This window comes from Gallinula chloropus (assembly GCF_964237585.1).
Source record: "Gallinula chloropus genome assembly, chromosome: 4".
NCBI lineage: Eukaryota > Metazoa > Chordata > Aves > Gruiformes > Rallidae > Gallinula > Gallinula chloropus.
Window position 1 is genome coordinate 43,760,014 of NC_140088.1, and position 24,832 is coordinate 43,784,845.

The window sequence follows — 24,832 nt, forward strand, 5'->3', positions numbered from 1 at the left end:
AGTAACTCCAGTATCTTTTTAACGAATCATTAATAGTAAAATGTTGAGCCCATCATTGTACATGTGAAGTTCCCCCATGGGTCCTGCTTTGCATTTATAACCATTTATTTTTGGAATAGGAAAACTTTTCCTCAGCTCTCTACAGTAGATTATTTTTTCTTACACTGAATAACTTTGTATCATCAAGAAACATTACTTAACCATTTACTGCTTTTTCCAATCAGTAATGACTATGTTGAACACAAAATTCCCCATTGAAAGAATGGATTTATTCCTTTATCAATTAAAAATTGACTGAATGATAGAAAACAAACTTGTCCTCGTTTCCTACCTCAATTTACTTTCTTTAAAAGCTTCTGACAAAAGATTTTTCTGGAAGTTTTTATAAAGTAATTTAACTTTTCCACATATTCAAGTACTACGTTGAAGAATTTTCATTTTTTCCACAAGATATGTTTTCCTTCTATAACAGCTGATGCTTCCCCAGATACTACACACATAGATCCACCAACTCCTTGCTCTTTAGTGCTGTCTCTACTACTTAAGTGGAACTGAAACACCAGACTTGCTGATCCTCAGGAAGCTCTTTTAAGATCAGTCATCACATTAGCTGCCCTCCATTTCTCTGGTATTAAGGCAGCATTAAGCAACAGATTACACAGCGCAGCTACGAACTCTGCTGGCTGCCTCATGTCCCTGGAGAAATCTTGGGTGTTGCTGTAAAATCCCAGCAATTTGTTTCCTTTCATTTCAGCAGTGAGCTTTAACACCTTCATGGACAGTATTTCAGTATGAGACATCCTCCAGCTCGGGTCCCTTAAACAGAAATTTTCAGCTTACGAAGCCCCTCTCTGCCCATTCCAGCAGACTCAAGCCACTTAAAGTTTTTTCTCCTATAGCCTTACCTTCTTTGCACTCTTATATCCTGGCCACCTCTGGGCTGTATGTTGTCCTGCCGACTTCTCACACATGCTGCAGAAAGCAATTTATTTGTTTTTATGCCTTTTGCAAGAATCTCCTCAAAACCTTTCTAACCTTAAGTGATGATGTTCAACTTGCCAGCACTTTCAGCCTATCTCTAATTTTCCTTGTTTGGATACAGGCTCAAGTTTTCCAAGGATGTCTTCCAGTAGCTTTTTCTACATCATCTGGCAGGACAAGGGGGAATGGATTGAAGCTGAAGGAGGGAAGGTTTAGATTAGATATGAGGGGAAAGTTCTTTACAGAGAGAGCGGTGAGGGGCTGGAACAGGCTGCCCAGAGAGGGGGTGGATGCCCCGTCCCTGGAGGTGTTCAAGGCCAGGTTGGATGGGGCCCTGGGCAGCCTTGTGTAGCTCCAGGCCTGGAGGTTGGTGTCCCTGCCTGTGGCAGGGGGGTTGGAACTCTGTGATCCTTGGGGTCCCTTCCAACCCAGACCAGTCTATGATTCTATGATCATCATCATTCATTTGAAGTATTCCCCATGTGTTCATTCTGAGCTTTAACATAGTGTCCTTAAAAGATATTCACGTTGTACGTTCCCCTTTTGTTGCTTTCACACAGAATTCCTCAATGCTGTCTTTAATCTCCTTCAGATTAAATCCCATCATAATGGACTCATTTATCTCATCTGCTCTTGCAAAGAACATTGAATCTAAGCATTCGTATACTTTCAGTATGATCATGTCATGCAGTTTTGAAGGCCTCCTAAACACACCTGGTGACCAAGTGAAAAACTGCTTCTCCTCCTAAAAAATCCCAGAATAGCTGGTCCATGAAACAGTAATTTCTGAAGCTAAAAGAATTATCTCTTCTTGTTTGAAAGCACTACTTGCCCTATCCATCTGGGATTAATCAAAACTTTAATTATCACAACCTCTACTCTTGTAACCTGCCCCTCCATGTCTTTAACATGCATTGTAACTGCTGCCACATTAATTGGACAGTCTTAATATTACTTTTTCTTTTTAGATACGGCATTTCAGTCACTAGAAATCCCACCTTTGCTGCTAACATAGCTTGTTTACTTTACTAAGCAAAGCATACCAGTTTTTCACCTACAAAATCTTTTTCAATTGTCCTATTTATTTCATAAGCTTGATATTATCATGATAATAACAACTGATTATTTCTTTCTACCAAGGTTCTCAATTCCTGACTGTCTTATGAACCTCATTTAAAAAAAAAAAACAAACAGGAGTTTAAGGATTTCCCATTTTCTTCTTGGCCTTGTAGTATTCATAAGGCACTCAAAAAAAGTGAATACTGGACTGAAAATATAGTTGGCTTGTCTAAATCTGATTAACCATTTACTCTTCTGTTTGGATATAGCACTGATATCAAAAGGGAGGAAAAAACTACTAAAAGCTGTGTTACTAATTTACCACTAGTGCTGGATAAAGCATCTACTAGATGTTTCTCTTAATGGAAGGGTCAGGAAAGCGCTACAGATGTGCTCAAAGCACTGCCTCTCCAGCGTAATGCCTAAAAGACAAAGCAATGGACAGATTGGCGTTTCTTCTAGTGTGACACTAGAAATATATATATTGCAGGAAAGGTCACTTTGTTTCTGATAAAACCACCTCTTCCTCACGAACTGCCAGTTCACTGCTTCCACAGAACTAGGGGAACACTGCTTTGTGGCATTTCAACATTCATCCCCAGTGATTAAACAGCAAGCCAGGTGCTGAACAGGGCATTTTCCATTAACTCTCAAGCAGGGGATTGAGAATTACAAAGGAAAAAATCCAAAGACAGAAGACATTTACACAAAAAAAAAAAAAAACCCGCATAGAAATAAAGAATCAAAGGCCTCACCTCAGTCTCAACAGGAAGGAAGAAAAAATGATCAAGCTCATTTATTTTTTCTAGCATCCAGTAGTAATTTTGGGACTTTAATTACAAAATTAACCATGTGATACAGACTATGAGTCCAAGTCAACTGACAGTTGCATGAATAACTACCCATCTCCCAGTGATCCAGTAATCCCTTAAACTATTTAACATCAGCTTCAATCCTACACACTGGATTTTCAGAGAGGGGGAAGCTGAAGGTCTGCAGGATTTCACATGTGATTTTGTCACTTGCTTTGTTGTAAGTCTGTGAACTTGGAAAAAAACAGTAATTTCTTCTCACAGTTACTCCTCAATGACACTTGTACCCTAGGTTCCTCTTATCCATCTGCATACCAATGCTATTAACAAAAGGTTTGTCTCTCAAGCAGCACAAGTCAAAAATTAAGTGTGCAGCAAAGAAGACAGACAGTTAAGCAAAAATTACAGGAAAATTTGAGTTATATTCTTACTAACATTAGCTTGGTGTACAGTTCAGGATAAGCTGCAATATCTGTGCTTCAACTTCACCCCTGTAAATCCAGAGCAAATATATAACTCCCAATCACACAAATGGATTTATGGGAACTGACATGTTTAAATAAAAGCATAGCTTTTGTCCTCTGTGCAATATAAGCAACAAGGTTTCTGCTGTATATCTAAAGCTTGTGAGTGCAGCACAGCAAAATTCAGAGCAGTAAATCTTCACTAGCAAGATGTACTGAGTATCTTTCATTATTATTAAGCTTTATAGTGGCCCAGACCCTAGTGATAGACACCAGCGTGTGGGAGCATTCCTCAGCCTAACTTCTTTGCCAACCATCCTTTAGGGTGGGGAAAAAAAACAACCAACCCAAGACTGACTTTTTTAAATTATATATGTTTTGAAAGAAATTGCATGAAGCAGCTATTTATGATAAGACTGACTATGGAGATGTCAGTCCTGGCAAGCATCTTCAGCATCTTCTTCAGCTGTTTGTACAGCAAGAACACAAGCAGAACAAGATTCTTAAAAGGCTGGGCATCAATCCAGCCAGCAGCATTATTCTAATAAGCTTTAAAGAAAATGTATCAAAATAAAAGGGTTTGTGAATGTTAAGGACAGAGACAGCCAGTTTTGTTGATGCTAAACAGAATAACTGGAAGGTTGTCAGGCAAAAAACTCCTTCAACTCCAGTGATTAACCAAGAGGCTGAAGTGGACAGAAGGAAAGGGAAGTCTAATAGGATAAAAAAAGTTCATCCTGTTAAGAATTTCAAGTTGCATCCTTGGGTGGAGACAGGATTTATTACACACATCTATGACTGCTTTTGTAAAATCCAGTCAGTGGATTTATGGTCAGCGACAGGCTAGTTGTGACTGCACTGGCAAGCATTTGTCCTCTGTGTACATGCCTCAAACACCACGCTCTTTTCTGAGGTTCTAGTCACCAGTGAGAGGAGGCTTCCTGAGAGACAGTGTAACAGGTCTCCTAATGATGATAGCTTTCTGTTCACGGAAGACCAGTGAGAAGAACTCAAATGGGGAAGGCTTGCCACTATAAAAAAAGTGATGAAGGAATCTTAAAAATAGAAAGACAGTATTCTGAAAAGCTAACAAATAATTTCATTACAATCCCTAAGTCCAGAAGTGATTCACAGTTCTTAAGTCAATGTCCAAACTGGTATTGAGGCATCTAGGCTACCTTCATGAAAATCACCATCTGACCTATTAACTCTATTTTTAAAATGAGATCATACTGGTGCAAAACATCTACTGATCTGTTCACAGCATGCCTGGATTACTGAATTTACAGTGACTGAGAAATAATTTCTTTCTTCCCTTCTCCCTCTCCCCCAGGTTACCCTTAAAGGCCATTCCTGGTACTGTTTCAGAGAAGCACAAGTGAGGTTTGAGCCTGACAAGCTGTGTACAAACCAGTACTGTCATCCTCTGCACAGCCTTGAGGTTTTCCTTTCTGCCAGACTTCACTCACAGTAAAAGGCTGGTTCAATTTGTCCAAGATTAACTACATAGGCTACCTATGACATTTAAATCCAAATTTTATCCATGCCTTTAGTATGCAAAATACAAGTTATCTTATTATAAGCACACTTATCTCAAGTCAGTGTGTTATCTATTCAGCAAAACTGGATAAAGAAAATTAAAAACCCCACACCAAATCTCTGTCCTAACAGCCCTAACAATTGTCCTAGCTGTGGTATTTCTTTATCCTGACAGATTTCACAGCATGTACAGGAGCATTACTGTCCAGCAACAGAATCCTTCTGCTCTAAAGACAAAGTCACCCTGACATTTCAATACCTCTGTCCCCATAGGAAAAACAAAATTCTATCTACCTCACCTGTTTCAGCTGTTCAGTACTAATTCTGTGTCACTCGGCATCTTAAAAAGTCACTGTCCTGGAGCTATTTACTGACTTCTGGATTTACCAATTCACTTAATGGTCTTATTCAAACTCAATTTCTGGAACTCTATGGACCAACCCTTACATTCCTCTCCACCAAAGTAGCTCCTGTTCTTAAAAATCCCAGTGCATGAACAGAAAAGGCAATAAATACATGTAAATTACTACTTATGGATTACACCCTCAGATGGACGTAAGAGAGCTAATTAATGGTTTATGTGAAAGACTAGAATGGTGGAAATAATTAAGATTATTATTAAAGAGAAAAATATTGTGTCCAGACTGAAACCGCACAGGGAATTTGATTAGGTAGCACATTTCTGTACATATACATAGGTGACAGGTTACTACCAAAACACAAGATTATCTTATTGTTGGTAAAACAATAAAAAAGTAGTAATTTTAACTACTTCACAGGGTGGGGTTTAATAGCCTTTATATTAGCCAATAGCCAAATAAGCACAAAAACTTTTGGATAAAGCAGAGGGAATTGAAATTATTAATCCAGGACATAGGAAAATCTGAATGTAAATCTATATAGAACAACAAAAGAAATTGACTGGCATGTAGGAGTGAGTCCATCACTTTCTTCAGTTAAAAAATTTTTACAATTAATGCAAAGCAATCTGACAGTCTGATAGATGGAAACTGGTGGATAAGGTTTCCTTAGGACTTGACTTTTAATATTTGGTTTGCCATTACTCCCTCTTCCACATAAAAGAGGTTTCCTGGCAGGTCTAGTTACTGTTTAGTATACAATCACTTAATGGCAAATCAATACCTCCACACATCGCTGCCTTTGGAGAACATGGAGGAGCGGATGACCTCAGGAGCCATCCAGGCATACGTCCCAGCCGCGCTCATTTTGGTAGTTTTATGCCATTCCCTGGCCAAGCCGAAATCCGTGATCTTCAGTATCTTGTTGCTCAGATCGCCATTTTCCACCTTTTCGAGTATCAGTACTGGAGAAAAGGAGGGGAGGGGGAATAAAAGGGATGTAGAGTAAAGCTAGTATTTATGCAAAAAAGATCCTCTGGGAGATCTCCCAAATACCAAAATTCTCCCTGACCTTCAGTTATTCAAATATACCACAATCATTCCAAGTTGTTTCAACCCTTCAGCCGACATCTGAACAGTTGTCTAGCAAATAACTTCAAATTTAACCAAAATTCCAAGCCCCAGAGAACAAACAGACAACATCATAATTATTTAATCGAGTGCCTAGTGTCATTCTGTATAGCAATTCTCTGCTAAGAAGTGAATCACTGTAAATTCTAGAAATCCAGATAAGGGAAGACATTTCCTAATTAATCTTCTCTCAGCAAGCCAGGAATAGCATTTTTTCTTGAACTACTTAGAGGACTTCATTTTTTTAAATCCAGATACACACACAGGCTGGATATACCCTTCATGTAAACGTGTTCAGAGTCAAAGACAGGTTTGGGTTTTTTTTCCCAAATCACAATTTAAAAAATAAATAAATTATTATGACCAGTAATAGCACACCCCACCCAAGACTTCATATGCACCATTATGTTATAGAGTCTCTCCTCCATTGTTATGAAAGTATTAGTTAAGCTGTCAAAGTTTCTACAATGTTTCAGGTAGAAGGCAAAGCAGTCTGTACCTGAGAAGTTAAAAAACCAACACACACAAGGATGAATTCATGAATTATTTGGTATATGGCACATATTCCTCTTTACCCAGAAAGCTATATACCTCATCAGTCCACTTTGAAATGAGTGTAAACTCAGATCCAGGAGTAGTGAAGTCACCCCGCTTTAGCAGAACCTCATTGTCCTCCTTCTTCATCTCTAACATAAGAATGACTGCACAAGTTGAACCAACAACGTAACATCAAGCAACAGCATGTAACAGGCCACCAAGCTTTCACAGCCATCAAAGCTATAATCCTGTGAAATGGTTTGCAGTCAATTTGTAATGGGCCACAAGGAAAAGATATTTTTATTACCATTAGTCCAATGGCTTAACAGCAAAAGGCATCAAGCCACTAATAGACCATCAGTATGCAGCTACTCTGCTTTTACTGCCATTACAGACACAGGTTCTTAGAAGACAAGAGGGGTTATTTTCTCTCTATTTATGGGTGAACAAAAACAAAAGACAAAAACAAAAACCCAAAGAAACCACCAAAAAACCCAACCCACAACCAACCATGGTCCCTGACTGAAGCAGAGAAACAGGAGGGGAATCAACTTTTTCAAAGGGCAGACAATGGCAGGACAAGGGGGATGGATTGAAGCTGATGGAGGGAAGGTTTAGATTAGATATGAGGGGGAAGTTTTTTACAGAGAGAGTGATGGACGTGCTGGAACAGGCTGCCCAGAGAGGTGGTGGATGCCCCATCCCTGGAGGTGTTCAAGGCCAGGTTGGATGGGGCCCTGGGCAACCTTGTGTAGCTCCAGGCCTGGAGGTTGGTGTCCCTGCCTGTGGCAGGGGGGTTGGAACTCTGTGATCCTTGGGGTCCCTTCCAACTCAGACCAGTCTATGATTCTATTAAAATTACTTCTAACATTCACCTTCACGACCATTTGTAGCTGTCCATGAAGACTCAAGCATCAATGTCAAGCTAACATAGGCCTTTTTGTTGGGGTTTTCTGTTTGTTTTGGGTTTTGTCGAGGGTTTTTTTGCAGAGGGGGGAGAAGAAATTTTACATCCATTCTCATTCATCCCTCCAATAACTGATATGGGATTTCCCGTGGAATAAAAAAGGACATGGTGTTATTTGAACCCTTGTTCAGAACAAGCTATACACATCTAAATGTTAACAATATACATTTACGTTTCTTGACATTAAACAAACTGCTTGTTCTCTGAAATTTAAAAAAAATAAAGTCATCTCCCCTTTCTAAAAGGCTTCCGTATTCACAAAATACTAGTTCTTTAAAATTTCTGTGGGCAAACTCAAGTTGTGAACGAACTAGACTTAAAAGCTCTTGGTTCTTGCTTCTTTTGCAAAATCCCTCTCCAGCATTACCAAATGCTCCATATTCCAAAATGCAGAAGAAGGAGGAACTGTAGGCCAAGAGTTACCATTTACTTCCTTTGGGCTAAAGCATATGTGTTTTTAAGCATATATATTTTTAGAGCCACATTTTAGTGTAGAACAGAACCACCACAAGAAACAAAGATACAGAAGGTGGCCTCTTTTGAGCCCCTTCTTCTAGTAAGCCTAACTTTTTTCCTTCTTTCCAACAGATGAAGAACTGCTAAGAGAAATTTCTAACAAGTCCCTCATTGACTAGAAGAGTGAAAATCCTCCTAGAATGGAAACTAGGTTTCTTCTTCTAGCATGTACCCACTCTGCCTGAAGAGCTGGCGGAATAATAAAAGCTAATTTTAAATTCAAATGCAGTAATATATAGATACACAGTGAATTTGTAAAGGAGACATCAAACTGAAATAAAGCATGGCTTTGATTGTCTGGTTGGGTTTTGGGGTTTTTTTGCTTCTCTTCATAAGCACAAAGAGCAACAAGCAAATTTGTTGTTCACAATGCAGATCATATTCTCTCTGCATGAGCTCACTATCAGGACAGAGTGCCAGATTATCACAGTTGGGCTGTACATACCAACCATATATGTCTCCTCCTGGCAAGAGGCTAATACACATCGAGGTAATTAGATTTAAATAAGTTGTAACCAAATAATTAGTACTTACACAGATCTTTTGCATCCATGAACTTTTTCTTTTGTCAGATATAGGCAACATAATATAAATTACCATGACAAAAGACCACAGAGAAGGAGAATGAAAGAGCTGGTTATATTGCAAGTCCTTGACTGCTTAGTTACATCCTTGTCCTCCCTCCCATTCCCTTGTAATAACCTGCTTATGATAATCCTGTAACCCAAAATGGCTAAAATTAATTTTAAGAATCACATCTCCCTTCACCATCTGTTTCAGTTCTTGGTCAGTATTAACAGTATTAACTGCCAGGAGTCTCCTTAGCCCATCCTTCAGATTATCAAACAAAAAACCTTGACTCTCACTCTAGTGTTTGCTCAGATTTCAATGAAGAATCTTACAAATAGGTGAATTAGGAATTCGTTTCAGTTCTCTTCTACTGAGAACACCACACTGCAACTGCATTTCACTCATGGACCAACATGGACCCACTTCCCTGTGAGCTTTATCTACAACTAGTTATTGCCTCTTGCTTAATGAAATTTCAAGTGCAAGTTCTCTTCTGCAAGCGCTATTTCATCTGTACTCCTACTAGTGTATCACAATAAGCAGCATACTTAACTACGCCTTCACAGTTAACATACCTTTCTATCTTTGAGTAGATTTGATCACTCAGGACAGGGTTAACAGTGACCAGCCTAACAAAAGAGTTTCAGGCACAAATACAGAGCACCTACTCCAAAACACATAGTTGATGTACCAAGGCAGTGAATGTTTTCATTCTGGACTGCTGAGTTAAAAGGTCTGCACAAGATAAAGAGATTTAAAAGGGAGAAAATTAAATAGAAAAAACTTTCAAATTCTCAACCTTAAAAAGAGAAGTGGTTTGGCAGCAAAAATACTGGGTCTAGTTTCAATGAGGAGAAAGAACAAGAGCCAAATCAGCAGGAACACGCAGAACATGTGTCAGCTTGTTACTGGTATATCACCGCTTCCCCATCCCAGCAGGACCCATGCAAGAAATCTCTTCAGTGTGCATGCAGAGAGTCAGCCAAGTTGTAGATGAAGGAATGCTGTGTCTTACTGCTAACAGCTCAAAACATCTTCTTCCTCTGTAGCACAGGCTAAAAGCCAATTTTCAGTAGCACAGGTAGGAACCAGCCAGCAGCATGCAAAGGATTGGGGAAGCAAACCAGGTATTAGGAGCACATTCAGACAGCTCTGAGGATCCAACTGCTACAGCAAAACAGCTTCACACAGCAAACTGCCAACACCACGTTCTTTGCATACTGCAAGTGTGAAGCAAAGTACAGTGGCTTAAACTAGCATTAAAAATCGTTAGCAACTTATAAGTGGAAGGGTATAACTAACATATGTGCCCACAGGAGTAATACTCCTGAAGTGCTCATGTGCATTTTCAAATACTCCTAGAAGACTTGGAACTTGCTCTCCAGAAAATAAATATTTGACAATGAGAAATTAATTACAGCTCAGATGAATTCTGTCCAGCAATACAGCTCTTCCACATCTCAGGATGTCCCAGCTGAGAAAACAGGAGTCTGATGCAAATAGGCCTTGGTATCTTCTAGCAAGACCTTCCCTGGATCAAGAAGTCATCCAGATACACGTACATATGATTTAGATGTGTAATTTCAATTACTAAGAATTTATTAAGAACTTTATTAGCACAAGGGCTCTCAATAACAGTTACTGGCAATGATTTGATCCTGCTGTTTAATTTCTTGAGAGCCAGGTGGACTGCAAACGCTGAAAGACAAGTCAGTTGAGGCACATTATGCCTGAGAGATACAGAATCACAGAATCATAGGGGTTGGAAGGGACCTCGAGAGATCATCCTGTCCAAGCCCCCTGCCAGAACAGGGTCCCTAACTCATATTGCACAGATAGGTGTCCAGACGGGTCTTGAATCTCTCCAGAGAAGGAGACTCCACACCCCCCTGGGCAGCCTGTCCCAGGGCTCTGTCACCCTCACTGGGAAAAAGTTCTTCCCCATGTTGGTGCGGAACTTCCTGTGCTCCAACTTGAGGCCATTGCCCCTTGTCCTGTCCCCACAGACCACTGAAAAGGGGCTGGCTAACTCCCCCTGCATTCCATGCTTAAGATACTTATAGACATTAATTAGATCCCCACTTAGTCTTCTCTTCTGAAGACTGAGCAGCCCCAGCTTATTCAGCCTCTCCTCATAGGGGAGATGCTCCAGACCCTTAATCATCTTCGTAGCCCTTCTCTGGACGACTCTCTCCAGGAGATCCCTGTCCTTTTTATATCAGGGAGCCCAGAACTGGACACAATACTCCAGGTGGGGCCTGACCAGGGCAGAGTAAAGGGGGAGGATCACCTCCTTTGAAATTAAACACTGGGCCACTGATGAAGACCAGACTTTTTTCTTTGAAATTAAAATGTCCATTGAGGTTCCTCCTTATTACTTGATAACATTTTTGGTTCCTTACAAGAAGCATCAAGGATATTTTCAGGTCAGATTCCTGCAAGAAAGGTTTCCTGAAGTACAGAGAAAGAAGTAGGCACCAAAAAAAAACCCCACAAGGTGAGATGCATACCCAAAGGCAATAAGCCAACACTTACTGGTTTGATGACAAGCCAGACTAATAAGGCAGAAGTCAAAGAACATTTGAAAAGACTCAGCCTCATGCAGTCCTTAGTCATACTGTCGAAATTACAGCAAGTTAACCAACAGCTGTATGGCTAGCAATGAGAAAACCTGTCATTAGTGTTTTTTAACACAGGTTTCCATTTATGTGATGCTTTAGCTTCTGCTCAGGACAAAGTGAGTTGAGGGAACAAAGAAGAAAAGGAGCATTGGATGGCTTACTTTCTGACTACAGCATTATCAGTCGTCTCCGAGTAGTTCAGAGCTATAGGTGGCAGTTGGCAGCCTGCTCTCTGAATATTTAGGATACACTATGACTTCAGACTTGGATACTTCACGGACATCATGCCCACAGTAGTAACTGCAGCACCCAGGCCTGTAAGACCATACCTGCTACTAAGGCACCTTTCTTAATTGTGTCCTTTAATCAGGGACGCAATCAAGATGCATCTTTGTTGCCATGAGTGAACTCAGCAACCAAGATGTGTATTAACAGGGAGTCAATCTTAGTTAACAAGCCCTAGCATTTACCCCGTTAGAATCACAGTAATACGGAAGAATGTAATTTCCACAAGAACAAGTTCCAGTGGCTTAAGAAATGGTTTAATTTGTTTTGATTGTTAGAGAAATAATGCCAAAGCAGACCGATGAAGTTTACAAAGAGCATCTTCAGTACATTCTGCAGGTCACTAGATGCTGGCCATTAACCAGATCTTTCACCAGGTCTAATGCTCTTAACTTCATAGACAACATCAGATGCTGAAAAAAAAAGTGTCATTAGAGACTTTCCTGATACTGCTGGAGTTCTACATTCCAGTCTCAATCTGCACAAAGAGTGACAGGGAGCTAACTCAGCCAACACCAGTAAAGATTTTTTTTGAGTTAGTAAGGGGGAGGGAAGAGCTGTACCCAAGGTCCTCTTATCCTTTTGTGATTGAGCTAGCAGCTTTTCCAGCAGAGTTGGAAGTGATGGAAATTAACTTCTTAAGGTCAGGTGAAGCCAGTTTACCTTCTCTGATTTAAGCATCATTCTGGTTGCATGTTAACAGCTAGTAGGCTTCTGACAGTATCCGATGTCAGTCTTACTGAAAGTAATCAAATCTTTAGAAGTACACAGATCCCTGTGATAACAGATCCCAAAGGGGATGATTCTCAGTGTTGTGAGTCAGAGTTGCATATCAGTGACATCAAGAAGAATGAGGGGGTTTTCCCTAGGCCAGCTCTGATGCTTTTGTCATTTAAACAAAGATTTGTACTGAAAATAGACCTCATAGAAACAAACCCACCAAAGTATGACTGACACAATGGTACCTGACACTGAGTCAGTTCTTTCTCTTGCATCACCCCATTTCACATTATTAGGCTTTACCAGAAGGACAAAAATCATCTGCTTTAGTATTCAAAGCAATACAAAAAGCAAATTAAGATTTCTAAGATACCATTATATCCTTCAGCCTTCATGTAGTTGCTACTACTGGATCTTCAGCTCTGCCTTGTCATCACATTATGGAAATGCCTGTTCTGTGAGACACTAGACCATGCAGGATTATTTAATAAAAGGACAGAGTTTAAGCTGCTGTTGGTCCCATGAAAGCTTTTAGGACACTTCCAAAGGTGATGCTCATGACAGATTAGTGAACTTTCACTAGCAACTCTTTAACTTGCAGTAGCCTTGCTAAAACTGGGACCGTATATATTTAGGACTATTCCATATCCTTTCAGAAGAAATCACTGCAGTCAAAATGCTGAAACCAGCATCTCTAAAATTCCGCTGCTGGGAACACCCTTTATTAGTACCTCAAACCACTCATTAGTTCTAAGAAGACAAAACACAGGATCAAATAAGTTTTGAAGGAATACAGACTAGAGTTCAAAAAAATTAGATTAAAAGCTAGCCAAATTTCAACTCTGCCATAAACTAGAAGATACAACTACAGAATGGCAATTGATAAATGTTTCTATAGAGGTGAAATTCTGTCTTGCATACCTGAAATAGATGTATACCTACCACAGCCTCACATGTTCACATGGTGAATTTCTTCCTCTCCAACCTCAAGGACCACTACTGAAAGCTGGCTTGGACAACACAAAGTTCACAGCATCTCAGAAGGCAGTCTTCCCAGGCTCCAGAGGCAGAAAGCACAAAGCTCCTCCAGAAGGAGATTCCTATTATATATACTCTGAATTACTCTCTACAGGAGCCTTTCTTGACTAGAGGCACATTGGTGCTAAGAGCCCAAACTCAAACCACATGAATCTCTGGGGTCTGGTATAAGTAGGCAATTTCAATTAAAGAAGTTCCCCAACACACCAGATGTTAGCAAGCCATCTGTTAAAAATCAATTTACTCTTAGTTGCAAGATTATCTCAGTGTTCTGGACCTTTTAAAAATCAAATTCTACTGGTAGGACAGCTAATGTAAGTCAACCCAGTACTGCTGTTAAATCAGTCTTATATAAAACTGTTCCACAAAGGCAGCTGGAGGCCATAATTCATTGCCTTTTGCAGCACTCACCTTAATGATCAATGAACCAATTGAAAATTCAATGGTGAACATCTCTGTTGAACACACAAAGCCTTACTGCAAAGAAAGCCTCATTTCCAGAGCTTAAACAGCTGGTTTTTCATTAAGCGTGCAGCTACCAGAAAGAAATGAGATCACATACACAAATACCTCATGGCAATGTAAAGACAGGGGTATAGAGCTGCATGTCCTTTTAGCTACTTGTCCCCATGTTTTACTCAACCCTGCAAAGGCTGGGTACACATCATCACTGTGGCTCCTGCTACCCAGCCATTGCAGGGTGGGGTTTAAAACTGCTGAGCAAACTTTGTATTGGGAATATTCTCAACTTTATTCCAGTGTTCCAATGCAAATAACGGCACTGTTGATATATTTTGCGTTCTGCTTAACCTAACTTATTCCTAGTACAACATGGCTCTTCCTCTTTCCAATTATGCTAGAAGCACTAATTAGTCTGCATCTCTCTCCTTCTGCCAGAATATACACATTTCTATCCCTTCCTTTTAATTTTCTTCAAACCAATCCACTCCTCCTCCAAACACACTCCCCTACCCTACATAAACAGATAAACCATCTGCACAATTTTTCAATCCAATCACTAAAACAAAGGTGATAAAGCTTTACTTTGGTTTTAAACTGGTCACTTTATAAAACCTCAGTAATACACAGCCTATTTTTCATCCGGCACCGTATCACTTCCAGTGTGCATGAAAAGGAGGTAGATTATTTTCCCAGAATGAAACTTTTCATAAGGGAAATTAAGAAGATAGAGAGTTTTTTGGCAGCAAAATTAAGAGCTGCTGTTTTAATCCTCTCTTCTGCTTGTATTACACGAGTAGAGCCAGAAAGCACATGATAACCTCCTATCACAAACACATACTTCATCTAGAAGGCAGTGACACTGACAGATTTTTTTGGGGGGTGGGTTACTTTAGTTTCCAGCTACACTTTTGGACAGTTAGGACAGCATTCTCAGTCTCCTCTGGGCCAAAGTAGTGGGAAGAACAAGTCAGAAGTGGCTTCTCATTTCATCTCACTGTCCAAATTAAGTGACAAGGCAGCACAATATGTTCATATAATTTAATTGCCATTTTCTGGTTTCTTAGCCTAGATAAAGGATTAGTTGTATCTGTATAGTGTAGTGAATGGAATACTCCTTTGCTTTGCTTGTGCTAAAAGCTGACTCATCATTTCAGAAGTAGAACAATATTCAGAGAGGTAATACTACAGTATGATCACCCACAGCAAAAATAGCCCATATATGAAGGTAAAGGAAGGTGGCTGCTGTCTCCTGCACAAATTAATATCAATAGCCAGGTACACCAAATTTTTCTTGCTGTACTGGCTTCAGTTTCAATTACTCTGCTGTTGAATTCCCAGTTTATTTAGCACACAGTACATGAAAAAATTAAAGAACTTCCTGACTTAGGAAGCAAAAATCAATAATAACAGAATACCAAGGAGAACAAGATTACTTCAGTATACAACCACAACAGTTCATCACCAAAATGCCCATCATCCCTATACTTCATGACAGTAGATGCAGCTTCATGCTCCCTTTTACAGTCCAGAGTGTGCGTGTATGTGTATCAAGAAATACAAAAGAAATTGCAAAAAAGTCCAAGACAGTATCTTGTATGGTCCAGATTATAGTCCACACCAAGTTATTCACTCAGTAAGCCTGGCACACAAAATCAGTAATCTATTAGCTAATGACCATCTAGATCAAGCAGGATGGAAATGGTTATAATCATGACATGAATGTAGAAATAACAAAGAAGTAAGAGAGGGCCTAAGTGCAGTGGGAACTGAAAGCATACAGAAAAAATACAAAAGGGAGCAGGCTAGAAGACAAGCATCCCTACTGTAGGGGGGAAAAAGCTGGATTTGTTGTCTGTGGTACACCAGGATATATCTCTGACTTGATGGATGATTGCTGGCCTCACATTTAACTTCCATGTAACTTTTCCCCAAGTGAGACAATACAGTCAGTATTTCAGTGCCAAAATACCTGCTGTTCTTTTATTCAAAGCCTAGGGTTCTAGGCAGACCATGAAACCACAGGGCTGCTACTCAGTGATAAAGCAACATTAACTCCTGTGTTCTACTGTTATGTTTTGAAGCTTTATCAATTCTTCATCGAGATGCCAGCTATTAGCAACATTTCTGGCGTGCTAGGGTGGATAGTGGCACTTTGAAACAAGTTGGGAGAGCAGTCTGAAGAAAGTTGCAGAAGCTTGTTTGCCAGAAACTAAGAAAACTTGATTGTGAAGGCACTTAAGTTAACCTGAGCTTAGAGAGAGACAGACCTAGAAACAGAGGAGGGTGGTGTAAGTCCCAGGTGAGGCTGTCCCAGGACTGTGACCTACCAGATAGACACAGCACCTTGATGATGTAGAGTTGAAAAGAATCAAAAAACCCAAAGGTGGTGGAAATATCTGAATACCTGTAAGTGTCAGCACTCCTCAGTAGTTCTGTTTTAGTCTTCACCAACATTAACACTACTGTGGGTCAAATGTTTTGTCATCCAAGATTCCAGGGATGAAGAAAGCAATCATATGAAGACATTAGGAAAAACTCCAGCAAAAGGATTTAGCCTACAAGGACATCCCACTCACACCCACTCCCAAGAGCCCCCAGTCATTATTTTTTTTCTCCTTCAAGTCACATCAGCTGGTTACACTGTCCAAGAGTTAGATGGCAGCAACAGAGATGGGTGGGTGACAGTGACAAGAGGAAGGACTATAAATAGGATAAATATGTCACCTTTGTTATTTGACTTGGAATAGAAACATTTACTTCTAATATTTAAATCATTAAGCAGCCATCCAACTACCTGCACAGACTTAATGAAGTTTCTTCCCCAACGTCCCATATTCATATCTAGGAACTAAATTCCTCCTTTAAGAACGGTTATGGTGAAGCATTGGGACGATTTTATTAGATTGAAGAGAAGTGAGAAGAACATTACTGACGACCTCAAACGCTGAAAGCCAGCAAAGGAGCTCACACTCACACGGAATTCCTTTCCCAGAATAGTACAATGCAATTTTACTGCAGTTGGGTGTATCTGCAGATGACTCCAGAGCAACTCAGCCACCTACAGATAAGGGACCCTAATACCAGATTTGTCTTCCCATAGGCCTTTGCAAGACCTTTACAGAAAGGAATCAAACCTTTACAGAAACCAATGCTTTTTCTCTTCAAGACCCTTTAAATGCAAAACATGAACAGAGTTTCAGTTCTAAAAGCTGTAAGTATTTTGCATGGTAGGATTTACGAGCAATCCAGACCTGTATGAGGAGGCACTACTATTAAACTTCTCCCTGCCAGCAATACAGCAACCACCTCAAGTACAAGAGTTGAAGGAAACAGGGAATATTCCCATTTTCATACAATTCAGAATTTCTATTTAAAAAAAAAAATGCTTAACACAAGTTCCAGAAGTTATCTAAAAGCTTACTGAAACCAACAGTGTGCCAGAGAAGAAAAAAAGTCTGATTAATACCACAGGATCCAGACTCCCCCACACGCACAAGGCAGAACATGTCCATACGGAGCCAATCTGTCACAGGAAACCCTGTCTTAACCACAGAATCTCCCCACTCAGCCCCGTATGTTTTGTAACAGTTTGTTTTTCAGACCATAGAATAGTTATCTGAGCTAGGACAGCTCTGAAGGCACGTACTGAGAACTTCTACTCCTAGCTAAACGGTCCGTGAATACTAAAATGGTAATACTACACTTCAATGGAACTGCTGTCATCCACCTGGACTTGCGCAAAGCATTTGGAACTATCCTGCATGGCATCCTTGTTTCTAAATTGGAGACACACGGATGTGACGGATGGACTGCTCAGTCTGTAAAGAACAAGGTGGATGGTCACAACTCAGAGTTGCTGTTGATGGCTCAATATCCAAGCAGAGACCAGTGATGAGTGGTGCTCCTCACAGGTTAGTAGTGGGGCCAGCACTGTTAAACATCTTTGTCAACATGGACAGTGAGATCAACTGCACCCTCACATCAATCTGTGGGGTGGTTGGTATGCTGGAGGGAAGGGATGCGATCCCGAGGGACCCTGACAGGCTTGAGAGGCAGGGCTGAGCAAACCTCATGAAGTTCAACAAAGCTAAGTGCAAGGTCCAGCACATGGGTCAGTGCAATCCCAAGTACAACTACAGGCTGGGCAGGGAATGGATTGAGAGCAGCCCTGAAGAGAGGACGTGGGAGTGTTGGTGGACAGGAAGCTCAACACGAGCTGGCAATGGGTACTTGCAGCACAGACAGGCAAATGAATCCAGGGCTGCATCAAAAAGAGTGTGACTAAGAGGTCGAGAGGTGAACCTCCCCCTCCGCTCTAGTTGAGATCCCACCTGGAATACTGTGTCCAGCTCTGGGGTCCTCGACACAAGGAAGACATGGACCTGTTAGAGCAAGTCAAGAGGAAGGCCATAAAGATGATCAGAAGACTGAAGCACCTCTCCTATGAAGACAGGCTGAGAAAGTTGGCCCTGTTCAGTCTGAAGAGAAGGTTCCAGGGAGACGTTACAGCAGCCTTCCAGTACCTAAAGGGGCTACGGAAAGGCTGGAGAGAAGTTGTTTATGAGGGCATGGAGTGATAGGACAAGGGGTAATGGCTTTAGGCTGAAGGAGGGTACATTTAGGTTAGATATTAGGAAGAAATTCCTCCCTGTGATGATGACAAGACCCTGGCACAGGATGCCCAGAGAAGCTGTGGCTGCCCCATCCCTGGCAGTGTTCAAGGTCAGGTTGGATGGCTCTTTGGGCATGGTGAAAGATGGTCTGGCAAAAGGTGTCTGTGCCCACAACAAGGGTGTCAGAACTAGATGATCTCTGAGGTCCCTCCAACCCAAACCATATTGGGATTTTATGAAACTTCCCAACACACCCCACACCCCCCCCCCCCCCCGCCAGAATTTCCCAACTGGGACAGTCGCTTTCAGTTTACAGGGGTTTTTTTGTACTCATCTCCCCACAGTTTAGGTATAATCTTCACTTTATCCAAATCCCTTTTTGACTGCCTTCTAGATCTATTTCCAGTCCAAACACTTCCAACTACTGGGAGGCTCTGAAATCCATACAAAAGTGGGTTTATTTTTTAAAAATCGAGACTAATTCAGAAAAAAATAGGTAAGTAATTACCTTTTGCATGGGCCAATTACTACTTATTACACTTGCTTTTATCTGAAAACTTAATCAAAACTTCCACTGTACTCTGAAGAAACATAATGCATTCTGAAATCTTCAGGGTTCTCATTTACAAGGTGCAACACAAAGAGCAAATATTAACTACGGTCCTATAGTTTTTAAGCAGTTGTTATTTGAAGGAGAAAGGTATCCACAGATCAAACAAAAATGATCTTGATCAAAAGATGGGTTTACTCAGCTTACTATAGTTGTTCCAATCCCATTTTCTCCCTCCCACCCACCCCATTATAAAGCAAAGCTTCCCAAGATTTATTTCAGCTCAGATGGTGGCAATGGGAGATACTGGATGTTAGATAAAAATACAGCCAGAATATATCACTTTGTGCTGCTGTACTGTCTGATAGACACCATCTCAGAGAGGCAGGAGCTAGCTACTAAGTCTGCAGTTTGCCTAGAGTCAAAAAAGCAGTGTTATCATAAAGGGGACAAGGGACTAAGCTTGCCAGGTGTTCCCTTTTTTTAGTAATTCAGTCCTGCTGGCAGCACACTGGCATACTGCCTTGAGGGCAGAACTAAGCTTTTGGGAAAAGATTTCAAAAACGAGCTCCAAAACAAGACCTCATATTGTAGCAGTTTGCCAAAAATCTAATTTGCGATTTTAGCTCTACCTTCCAGAGTCAGGCTGCACAGCTTTGCTTCACAAGTAGCCAGATAATGAGCAATCTGCTCTTGATCCTGCATTCAAAGTACTTAAAGTGATTAACGGCCCTGCACATGGACCCAGCCCTGGCTTCCTGCATGCTGCATTTCCATACCTTCTGTTGGGTGCTCTACCCTTCGTTTTAGTGGGGCTGCATGTTTGTTCTGACATTTGTGGTACAGAAGGCTAAGTGCTGCATAAGATCCTGTACAGCACAGGATTTCAGATTCACTCAAAACTTCACATTTTGGAGAAACAAGACAAATATTGCTCCTAGTAATAAGCAAATATTTTCTCTATGTTAAGATTACCCATCCAGCAACGACACATTTAAATGTGCCTCAGAAACAAAAGCTTTTTAATTATTGGGTGCATGTGAGGGTTCAGCAAATCCATAAAGCTGGCCAACTGTCCTGTTCTATCAACCTAGAGGAGGTGATGGATGTGACAGCACAGCAGTTCTTGGGTTTTAAGCCATGCAGTACAGTAACTCTACAGAGCTAATGCGTAATGGGGGAGGAGGGAGGAAAGGCCTCCAGAGCCACGATATATTTAGAATCAATCCTTTCACCTAGTCAAGCTGAAAAAATAGTCTTATCACTTTGGTGATCCGGTACAAACCACTTTGAATGCTCCTGGAGAACACTTGGGTGAGTTTCCTGGAAAAATGGAGCTGTTCAGCTTTGGTTTCAGTCTAAATCCTATCACGATGCTTAAACCTGAGCAACCTTCTGGCTCAGGCATGGATTATTGTCCTCTTCATAATCTGTTAAATGCTCAAAGGAAAAAATACCGTTACATCTGTACCCATGACAATGCTTTGCCAAACCCTATCAGTTTGAAAGGTTTCAACAGATCAAGAACTATATTAGGTGACAACAAAAGAAATTAAAGGGAATAACAGAATCACATGAATGACATTCATTAATTGTCTCTCAAGAGATTCTCTGAAGAAGGTATTTAGTAATACAGCTGGTTCAGTGGGAGCCATTTCCAGGCAAATAGAAACATGAAATTCATGATGAAAGAAGTAGCATAGAACTGCTTTCCTTGAGCTTCAATTATAACATCTCTATGAAACAGCCAAAAACACAGAGTACTGTTCATCCCTGGAACAGGCTGGTACTCCACAATCTGGAAGGTAAGGAAGACAAAAACTTCACAGGCAGCAGCACAAACCACACCAGAAGCCGGAGGTTTTGGTGGCTTGTTTGTATGGTTGGTGTTGTGGTTTTTGGTTTGAGTTTGTTTTGGGTTTTTTTAAATCAGAATTAAATTTAAAAGCCTTAAGCAAAGTGTATTTCAATTAATCAGAACAAACATTAAAGGGCTCAGAGATGCACAGTCAACACCAAACTCCACCTGACAAGTGAAATTCAGACTTCCTTGAATTGTGAAGTTTTACCTTAAGCTGGGCAGAGCAAGCTGCCAGCTGCTGTGGAAAAGAGCAGCCCTGCTCTCTTGCACATGGAAGCCCATGCGAGAGGATAGCTCATGCAGCAGAGCTATCAGAAAGCTGTTTGCTTGGAGATGTGTTAGGTTTCTGTTAGTCTTCTGACCCAGCTTAGGTTGTGATCACAAAGTGTACGTGACAGCACTGATGAAGCATGAGGAATATCCCTCAGTTACTATGTAATCGTATCCTGTCACTACGTGACTGATTACATCAAACCAGAAGAAGCAAATCAGTAAGTCCACGAGCAAGACTGACAGCACTTCAAGAAGTTGAGTCAAGCATATCAAGTTCTATTAATCAAAGTTATCGAATTTTTCTTATTTTCAGGATCCTTGAACACCACCAAGTCAAAAGCAACTGAAGACTGTTCTCTCTTAACATCTTTCCAAGGCCCATACTGAAATAGGAGGAACAACAGGAAATCTGTAATACTTTTGTGGCAGGCACACCCCACGGCCTGGTTTACATACCCACTACCCTTACACATACCATCTTTACAGCAGTTATCCATCCTTGCACTTAATAGCACCCCAAGTGCCCAGGAATCTCCAATTTAAGTACAGCAATTGTTGCAAAGTCTCAGCAGCAGAAATATTTACCTGTTCCTAGTAAATGGAGCTACTGGCACACAGCATTTGCTACACATATGAACAGTAAGTCCTTAAATCAGCAAGGTTGAAGCCATGCTCACATTTTAAATGAAGGTTTCCCGTTGTAAAAGAAACAGCAAATCTTAACATTTCTCAACAGCCAAAGCAAACTCCAGAACCTGTTTGATGAAGCATCAGAGAAAGATGTACAGCTAACTAAGACCTTGGCTTGAAGCTCTAAAAATCATCCTGGACTTTAGCAGAGCATCCAAAGCACATCCAGTATTTCAGTGATTATTTGGCATCAATATGCCTATTAGATTGGTGGTCTGTGAGGTTATTTAAAAACTGGCATTATTATTGTTGTGGTTTTGCCCCAGCTGAGAGCTGGGCACCATGCAGCTGGTCACTAAGAGGGAGTTTGGGGGGAGAGGGGGATGAAGTTAGGGGAGGAAGGAAGGGAGCGAAAAGAAAACCAGAAAATCCTTGTGGGTTGGGATAAGGATAGCTTACTGGGATAGCAGAGACATAGCTATAATAATAACAACAGGACTTCATAGCAAAATATACAAAACTGGTGACACACAGTGCAGTTTGTCACCAACCCGCACAGCTCAGGCTGTACAGCTCAGAGCCAACCTGAAACCAGACCCTCCCCAAACCCACACATCCTGGAGCTGAGTGCTCCTCCTCCCACCAGCTCCTTTATGCTGAGCGTGACGTCATTGGTATGGAGTGCCCTTCTTTGGCCAGTTTGGGTCACCTGTCCTGGCTGTCCCCCCTCCTGGCTCCCTGGGTGCCCCCACCTTCCTGTTAGCAGCTCAGCACGAGCTACTGAAAAGTCCTTGACTGCTTGGCAACAACTAAAGCATCAGTGTGTTACCAGCACTGCTCTCATCCTGACTCCCAAACACAGCATCCCACCAGCTGCTAGAGAGAAAATTAAATCCATCCTAGCAGAAACCAGGAAAATAATAAATGCTTGAGTAATAGAACAATGCTTTAGAGAGTGGAGGGGAAAAGCTGTGTGCGGCAGTAACACAAAGAGCTCAAAAGAGAGCTGTTTAACCTCTGGCTACTGCCTTCTGAAGAGAACCCTGAACGATACTGTACCATGATGCAGCCATCACCACCATAACTCTCCTACTGGCTGGGACCCAAAGATTTACTATTACGCAAGTGAGCCCCCTTCTCCCCGATCATAACAAACAGTATAAATCCTTATCTATTGCGATAGCTTCTCCTCTCAGTGTGTGAGTGTCTCCTGCTATTTCTTTTTCATATCTGGGAAAAGCTCAGGTCTGAAAAAGGCTGAATTTACCTTTCCATTAACAGACAGACTTTTAAGCAGCAATTAGCAGATAGATAAGTCAACTTTGGCAACCTTTCCAAAATCAAAGCAATAGCAACCCAACTGATTCTATCTTAGAATCAGAAAGCAAGCATGTACCAAAAAGCAGCCACTAAAATCAATGTGCTGTATCCTGTAATCTTTCCAACAGCTTAAAGCTTTCCTTGTCTTATCATAAGGGAATATGCACCATCTTCAAAATGGGATATTACTTAAAATTAAGGCATCAACCTGGGTGATGAATCATCACTTCAAAGAGCAAGGCTGTGCAACTTCTGATACTTCAAGAGTGAGTTTGCTTCAAATTCAGTGAAATTCTGAAAGGAATTACTTGATGAGAAAAGCAAAAGTGAAGCTGCAGACAAAAATATCTCAAAATTAAAATTAAGTTTATTGATGCAAGAGCAGCACACAAAAAAAAAAAAAAAAAGAAAAAAGGAAAGTAGAGCTGAAAATTTTATTCCAGCTCCTTGGAAATGCCACAAGAAGGCTGGTCTTACTCTTCTTACTTGATATTTACAAATTTCAGAAAGACACAGATTTATCCCACTCTGTCACAGATGCTCCAACACAACTTCATGGCAACAGCACACTAGATGCCTTGGTACACCTCCTGCACGATGGTGCTCAGGTCTGCTTGTATCTGTTCTACGGTTCCATGGGCACAATTTGGAGAAAATGTTTAGAGCTGCAACTCTTGGGGTTTTTGGTTTGGGGTTTGCCATGGGAGCAGAAAGAACCCTGCAGAAAAATATATACAGCATGATAAAGAAATTAAAATTATATTAGCTAGGTTTTTAAAAGTAATTAACAAAGTTTCACTTAAAACTGAGAGGAACTCTTCCCAATCTTGTCTCCAAAGGTGGCTTCCATTTGTGAAATCACGTTTTTGCTACTTGGTGGGGGCAGGAGAGTACCAAAGCGTCCTTGTGGACATCAAACCTATTCCATAAAATCCTTCTATTTTTTGACCTGCAATTAATAGTGAAAACATCAATTCATATTCAACTAAACCAAATCATTTACAAGGGATGCATTTTCAGTTTGGAATTCTCAGGAATCTACTCAAACATACTGAAAATACAACTGCATCATGAAAGCAGCTGTCAAACCTCTCAGAGAAGAAAGTACTTGCACTAATTTCGACAAGCTAAGAAAAAACCCAACAACAATGTAAAGTTAACTGTCACTTCTGTGAATTCCTAGTGAAGTGGCTTAAAAATTAGCATCACTTTCAGGTACAATTTACATCTTCTGAACCAGTAACACATGAAATTAAAATATTTTTTTGTTCTCTTAAACAAAAACTTGTAGTATTACTGGCATGGATTTCATATTCATACTACAACATGAAAAAAAGTTATTTAGAAATTTTTTAACCACAAAACAAGCAATTGGGACCTCAGCACAAAGGCTGATACTCTGAGGACACAAAGAAACGAGCAGAGTAATCAGTACTAGGAGGGTATGCACCATTAGCAATACTCTATAGTATGTCTATAGAATCAGGTAATTGCTCAAGGGCAGAACTTGAGAAGTCATCTTTA

General features: G+C 40.7%; 1 protein-coding gene across 1 annotated transcript in view; it reads right to left on the reverse strand.

Moving 5' to 3' along the window:
• The window catches only part of MAP3K9 (mitogen-activated protein kinase kinase kinase 9), a gene marked incomplete at both ends in the record, with an annotated part of 55,360 nt that overhangs the window by 18,786 nt on the left and 11,742 nt on the right, over positions 1-24,832 (reverse strand). The window contains one exon of the mRNA XM_084263957.1: positions 5,999-6,179. Within this exon, the coding sequence (XP_084120083.1) occupies positions 5,999-6,179 (181 nt within the window). The remainder of the gene's footprint in view (positions 1-5,998; positions 6,180-24,832) is intronic.